This window comes from Nematolebias whitei, chromosome 5 (genome assembly GCF_014905685.2).
Source record: "Nematolebias whitei isolate Nwh7 chromosome 5, NemWhi1, whole genome shotgun sequence".
In the NCBI taxonomy this organism is placed as follows: domain Eukaryota; kingdom Metazoa; phylum Chordata; class Actinopteri; order Cyprinodontiformes; family Rivulidae; genus Nematolebias; species Nematolebias whitei.
The window spans coordinates 17,064,319-17,071,331 of NC_056502.1; the positions used below are offsets into that span (position 1 = coordinate 17,064,319).

The following is a 7,013-nucleotide window of genomic DNA, read 5'->3' on the forward strand; positions in this document are numbered from 1 at the left end:
CCCGTTACCGGCGCGCTCATGACGCAGCGTCGCGGCGCGCGGGGGACTGGTGGGGGGTCTGGGGGAGGCGGAGGGTGGGGGGAGGTTGAACTTGGCTACATTTTTTTCCCCTTCTATCCTCACACATATGCGCGCCCGCGCTCTGCCATCCACTCAGTGTGCCAGTTGGTTCTTCCTCCGTGCCGCCCTGCAAAGACGACATGTTCTGTCAACAGGGCGGCTGGAACACACACCCCCCCCACCACCACCACCACCACCACCCGAGGCACACAGGACCGTCAGGTTTGCGTGCGTGCGGATCCACCGTGAAGCTTTGAAATGCGCATTTTGCCCACGGGGGGGGGGGGGGGGGGTCTGAATGTTGGTGAGGCCTTTAGCTTTTCAGTTGGTCTCCGGGGCGTGCCCCGCACACTGAGGAGGAGGGGGAGGGGGGGGGGCGTGTGCATCCCAACACACAAACCACTTTGCTCTCTGTGCCATTCATTCCAGGCTCAGGGGCAAACTGTGCGCGTGGATGTGTAGAGAGCCGGGCTCCACAATCCTGGAAAGACTGAACGTTAACCCACCAGCCTCCAGCCGGCAGACACACCGGGCAACAAGTGACGCACGGACGCGCGCCTATAGATCAAAGTCGGGTCACACTCGGACCTGCAGCAGAAGATGGAGCGCAGAATCCCAGATTTCTCCGGCACGTGGGAGATGAAGAGCTCTGAAAACTTCGAGGAGCTCCTGAAAGCTTTGGGTGAGTGAAGCAACCGCAGTCAGCCACCATCAGTCCGTGCTGCATGCTGGGGTGAGGGACTGGGCGGGGGGGGGGGGGGGTGTTGTGCTTGACCCCCAGCCAGCCTCTACCCACCTCTCATCTCCCCTTTTGTCCTCCCCAAACACAATAGAGACAAACGGCGGCACATCTGTCTGTGTCAGCCACAGATTGTGCGCGTCCGTCCGTGCGTGAGTCCGAGGTGGACCGTTATGACGCAATACAGTTCAGAACTGTAGCATTATCTGAAGCCGCAAGACCTGCTGCTGGGGTCAGGTCCGGGTCTTTGTCTGTCCCATCCGAGCCTCTTCCGAGGTACGGGTGCGCGCGGTGTGGACTTCAGTTGTGTTTAATTAGCACGACTTTCCAGCGCGCACCTGGCCTTCAGGTGCGCGCAGCGCAGTGAGTGATAGAACGCACTCTCAGTGCTCTTCTCTGGATCTCTGACATTTTCTTGATCAGACATCCTGTTTCTGTCAGCTTTGATTGACAGCCAGGAGCAGCTCCTGCAGCTGGATGCTGCATGTCACCACACTCCTCTTTCCATCCTCTCTCTGCCTCAAATACTTCCTCTGCTGTTTGACCTCTGACCCTTCCTGCAGTCAGGGGTTGACTGGTCCCAGTTCTGCAGAATGATTCGAGGTCAAATTCTGTGACAAAAGGAGGCAAAATTTAAAAAAATGTTCAAACCAAGGGCCAGTTTTCAAACTTGAAACAAATGTTTCTTGATGTCATGGTTGGCCAGCTGTCATGAGGAGTCTGTACTAAATACAATATGCTCAGTTTTAAAGTCAAATGAGAAGCGATCAAAGTGTTTTCCATTTAAAATATCATGGGGGCAGAGAAGATGTCATTAGGCTTGGGCCTTGATTTGATGTGTTGTTTAATTTGTGGTTTGGCTTGAGTTGTGAGTTATTTATGTTTTAGTTTTCATTTATCAGATTGAGTTCAACTCCTCGTGTCAGTGCTCCCTTCAGCCCTCCTTATTTGTCACTTCTCCACCTGCCCCCACTCAGTAATTATCCATCCCTGCTGTTAAGTCTCATTTAGACTGGACAAAACCTAACACGGCCCGAAACTTGTCAGATATGTTAAATAAAGTCACAAAACGTCAACCTCGCCCACGGTTTCCAGAACATATCGTGGATGAGTCGAGGCCACCGTCCTTCAGTTGGTTGGAGTTTATGAATCAAGTCCATTTGGTCTGGCTCCCTCTACAAGCACGACACTACCTCATCGCACCGTGGTGCTGCTTTATGCGTAGCATTTTAATGCATGTTGTATATTATATATTTTTAGGTAAATACCAAACAAATGCTGGCAGGTTTTTAAACTGGTGGGTGGAGACGCGGTCATCAATGGCCTGCAGTCTGCTGACGCTGAATCTTCAGCTCCACCACCTAAAGGAAAGACCCTGAAGCCACGCCGAGTCGACCCGAGTCAAGCCCAGACAAAGAGCACGTCTTCACACACCCAACCGTTGATTCCTGTCTTTACATCAAAATGTAGGAAATTTATTCACGAATTAAACTTAATGAAGAAAGTGTTGAACATGGCTGCTTTCAATGGACCTTGGACCCTCGTTACTGCAGGAAGTGACGATGAAGCGCAACATTAGAAATGAAAATGAGATTAAAATGCTCATCAGTAAGAATTTGAAGAAGCCTTTTCACAAAACCCACTTTGATTTATATCCACAGCCCCACCGTGACACGGATGCGATGCGGGTCGGACGCGGTGACTCTGCGTTTGTGTGTATATTTGCACTCGGTGACACTCGGGAATGTGTGCCAGGTGTGTGAAACCAAACATACAGAGTATGCACACTTCCCCTCGGCCTTGGACAGAGATCTTCACACACCACACACAGACCTCTGCCCCTCAGCCGTCTACAGTCCTCTCCTCATCCCCTCTTCATTCCCAAACATTCCTTGCTCTCTCCTCCACTTTTCTCTGTTCCTCTGCGTTTAACGAGGCTAATCAAGGTCGGCACATATGCAGCACGTCTGCATCACAAGATTTCAGTCTGTTTCTGACAAAGACGGAAATAAAAACTGATTATTTGTTGCTGGAAGTTGGAAGAACAAAAACCAAGATTGCAGAAAGTGCAAGCAGTCGCATTAGCCCGAGCGTTTGAGGCTGCGAGTGTGTGCTAGTGTGTGTTCAGGGATGATTAAGTCTGAGGAGAATTCAGATGGTCTTTGCCTGATGACCTCGTTGTTTCCTCTGCTGTGATTATTGGTGATGCAAGTCTCCTCCTGGCGCAGGAGAACCCCTGAAAACGAGCAGAAACACTCAAACGCAACATGAGAAGTGTTTAGTGTGCAGCCTTGTGGTTTTGTTCCTGTAGAACGAGTTCAGATTAATTAGTTTTGTCGCGGCGTCTACACAGGGACCTGCTCATTCAAATCTTTCGTCTCGTTTCAGGCGTGAACGTGATGCTGCGCATGATCGCAGTGAAGGCTGCCTCGAAGCCGCTGGTAGAGATCACGCAGGATGGAGAGAAGCTGTCCATCAAAACGTCCACCACGGTCCGCACCACCCACATCACCTTCACCGTGGGGCAGGAGTTCAACGAGAGCACGGTGGACGGCCGGCCGTGCACGGTAAACACCATGGTTGTCCCTGAATACGCTCCGGCTCTGCACACGGAGGCTGCGGTGCAGGACGCTGTCCAAACAACAGACAGATGTTGCATTTGGCTTTTTGTCACAGCCCTTTGCTCTCAAAAGGCCCATCAAGTCATTTGCTTTGCTGTCCTGTTTCTACATCCCATCCTCTCCCCCATTGCCCTCCCTAATACTCCCGCTCCTCTCCATCCCCCCCCCCCCCCACACACACACACCCTATGGCCTCTGTGTGGCCGTCTCCAAAGCAAACACATGCTCAGCCAGGGCTTCAGTCAACTCCTGATGAGCGCATCACAACTTATCACCACTCAGCCTTACCGTGTTCTCCTGACCAGCCCCCCCCCCCCCCCCCCAGCCAAATAAATAAATAACATTTTCTCCTCAAATTACAATAATAATATGAATGTTTATGAAGTATTCACACTATTGTGATCCATTTTCTTCCATACATTTTTCCAGCATCTTTCTTGTTCCACAGTTTTTCTGCTATTTCAACAAATCATATCAAAACGTTCAGCTCATTCGGGTGCTATGACTTTTGATATTGGAACAACTTTAGCTTTTTGAAATATTTAGCCTTTTCTGCCATTTTTTTCTAAAGAAAATGAATTGAGCTCATTTTACATCTTTCAGATCTTTAGCTCTGTTTAGAACTGTCACATTTTGTTCTGCTTCAGCTTCTTTCAGCTTCCTTGTGCAAAAATAAAAAAAAATTCAGCTGCTTTCAGCTACTTTCAGCTGTTTTTCCAACTGTGTTGTGCTCCTTTCAGATTCTTTCAGCCTAATTGGTCAAACATGGGTTCTTTCTGCTTTCTTCTGCTAATTTAAGCTTGTTCTACCTTTTCAGCTACCTTTTTAGCTAATTTCATTTGTTTTCAGATGAATTCAAGTTTGTCGTGGTAATTTTTGCTACTTTAAATCAACCGGAAATTAACTTCTTTATGGTATTTTCACCAGCTTGTTATGCTCCTTTCTGCTTTTTTCTGCTAGTTTCAGCTTTTTTTGCTATTTCATCTACTTTTCAGCAAATTTTTGCTAATTTCAGGTTGTTGTTTTTTTAGCTAATTTCCGAGTTGTTTTTGCTTATTTTTTATTATTTAAACCTAATTCAGCAAATATGTGTTCTTTCTGTTTTCTTCTGCTAACTTAGGCTTGTTATTCTATTTCATCTTCTATCAGCATGTTTTGTAGCTAATTTCAGCTGTTTTTCAGCAAGTTCTTCAGCAATATGCATCCACACTGCATTTTTGCAGGAAATTTAATTTCTCCAATTTGTTTAGCATTCGTTCAGACGTTCATGCAGTGTACCAAAACGTTTTACACCTTCTTGGTTTTGCAGAGTTTTCCACGCTGGGAAACGGACTCTAAGATCAGCTGCGAGCAGATTCTGCAGAAAGGAGAGGGACCCAAGACCTCCTGGACCCGGGAGATCACAAGTGACGGCAAGCTGATCCTGGTAAATCACACAAAGCGCCGACTAAAACAGACAATTTAGATTTTAAGCAGCATTCGAGGCTATCTTAGCTGAAAGTCAGCTGTTTCCAGTGGCGTTATGGTGTTTGGGTTTCTAAAGTGCTTCAAGTTAAAACTGAGGCCTTGGGGGGCCACGAGGTTTCTGGGTTTGACATGAAGACACACTGATCTTCATCTACAGAATTTTATAGGAGGAGGAGATGCTTTCTGCTGCTGGATATGACCTGAAAATAGAAGCTAAGCAGATTTTTTTTTAATAGACTATTAGGCTAATACAGTACATTCATTTTATAACATGATCAAATGATGGATGAGTTGAGTTTTACGTTCAGTTATGACTTTTTTCCAGCACATGATGAATTACACTGCCTGGCCAGGACAAGGTCACACACTCTAATATTTCATAGGACCTTCTTTATCTTTCATTACGGCACACGTTCTCTGTGGCATCGTTTCCTCAAGCTTCTGCAGCGTCGCAACATTTATATCTGCATTAATTTTTCTGCACGATCTTGTACTGATGATGGGAGATTTGGACCGTTGCTCAAAGTCTTCTCCAGCTCATCCTAAAGGTTCTGATTGGGGTTCAGGTCTGGACTTTGTAGTGGCCAATCAATAAGTGAAAATGCCTCAAGCTCCCTGAGCCACTCTTTCACAGTTTGAGCTCGACGGATCCTGGCATTGTCATCTTGGAACACACCCGTGTCTTCAGGGAAGAGATAAATCTGTTGATGGAATATCCAGGTCGTTCAGTATATTCAGGTAGTCAGCTGACCTTATTCTTTGTGCACATAATGTGGCTGAACCAAACCAGATCAACTGCAGCAACCCCAGATCATAGACTGACCCCACAGGCTGTGTGGTGAGCACTAGGCATGATGGATGCATCACTTCATCTGCCTCTCTTCTTATCCTGATGTTCACTCCCCATCGTGCTTCCAGTTATTAATCATGACTTCTTAACCTGATGGTAGTGTTAGCAACAATGACATAATCTGAAACAGAATCACTCATGCAGTAATTATCCAAGGACAGGCTCTTACCTATTTAGTTAAATCCAGATAGGGACCTTTATTTAGTTTTTTTTTTTTTTTTGGACAGGCTGTGTAAGTAGATAAATAGGTTTAATAATATTATCAATATTACCAGACTATCCAACAGTTCATACCATATTCATCAAATTAAAAGACAAATCTACATTTCATTCCACCTGACACAGTTTATATATATAAAAAAGTAGATCTATAAATCAGAGGTGAATCTCTCGTAATAATGTGTTTGTCAAATAACCAAAAACAACGTGACAAGTCTCCTTACCCCCCCCCCCCCCCCACCAACCTACGTCAACTACACCATTAAACATTTCTGAAGCTAAAACAAGTTCTGTACCAATTCAGCCTTTTATTTTGAAGCTGAATCTTTTGAGACCTGTGCTTACTGTGATCCACATGAATCATTCTGGCTGTCCTGTCTTTGTTTGTTTCAGACCATGAGGGCGGACGACGTCGTGTGCACCAGAGTTTACGAACGAAAATGAGGAGCACTTCTCATCTATTGTCCTTCCAGCTCCCCAACCCGTCCACCTTAGCGTCACCACGTCCATCGTCACATTGTATTTGTACCGGGAGACAACGAGCTGTAGTTTTATTCCAGTTTCTCTGTTAGCTTCACTGTCTAACTGTCGTATTTACATTATAACATGACCCATCCAACCTGCGAGCTCTTCCAGATAGTTCTCTGCTCTGCCTAGACTTTTTCTATCCTGTGACAACATTTTATATTTATTACGTCACTACACCTGTTTATTTTTTTAACATCGTGTCCCTTTTTTTAATTAAACATGAATGTAGGAAAACAACACTTTACTACTGGGGTGGACAATAAATTGAGTTAGCTCACTTGGACGTCAACGTTTGGCTCTCCTGGGCTGAAAACCACCCGGAGCAGAAAAGCGCTCAGTGGTGAGCGTAGCTGCAGAATGTGTGCCACATTAAATGCCTCTGTCTTATTTTTAGGTTCTCTGTCAGCTGTCTGCAACTAGAATAACTTATTGGCCCCCACTCATTTAAACATTGTCACCTCCTTCTCGGTTTTTCTGTCTCTTATCTGGTTGTCTGTTAGTAAAACATCTCATGAACCACTGGACTGAT

General features: G+C 46.0%; 1 protein-coding gene across 1 annotated transcript; it reads left to right on the forward strand.

Moving 5' to 3' along the window:
* The first annotated feature begins 488 nt into the window (after nt 1–488).
* crabp2a (cellular retinoic acid binding protein 2, a) lies at nt 489–6,605 on the forward strand. The gene is made up of 4 exons (XM_037676917.1): nt 489–742; nt 3,188–3,366; nt 4,730–4,846; nt 6,350–6,605. The coding sequence occupies exons 1-4, from the start codon at nt 661–663 to the stop codon at nt 6,398–6,400; spliced, it is 429 nt and encodes a 142-aa protein (XP_037532845.1). The 5' UTR covers nt 489–660; the 3' UTR covers nt 6,401–6,605.
* The last annotated feature ends 408 nt before the right edge of the window (nt 6,606–7,013 follow it).

Excerpts from the sequence above, each read along its gene's own strand:
- crabp2a (XM_037676917.1), top strand. The coding sequence starts at position 661 with ATGGAGCGCAGAATCCCAGATTTCTCCGGCACGTGGGAGATGAAGAGC. Across the intron at positions 743-3,187 it reads GGAGCTCCTGAAAGCTTTGG|GCGTGAACGTGATGCTGCGC; the intron begins GTGAGTGAAGCA and ends GTCTCGTTTCAG. Across the intron at positions 3,367-4,729 it reads TGGACGGCCGGCCGTGCACG|AGTTTTCCACGCTGGGAAAC; the intron begins GTAAACACCATG and ends TTGGTTTTGCAG.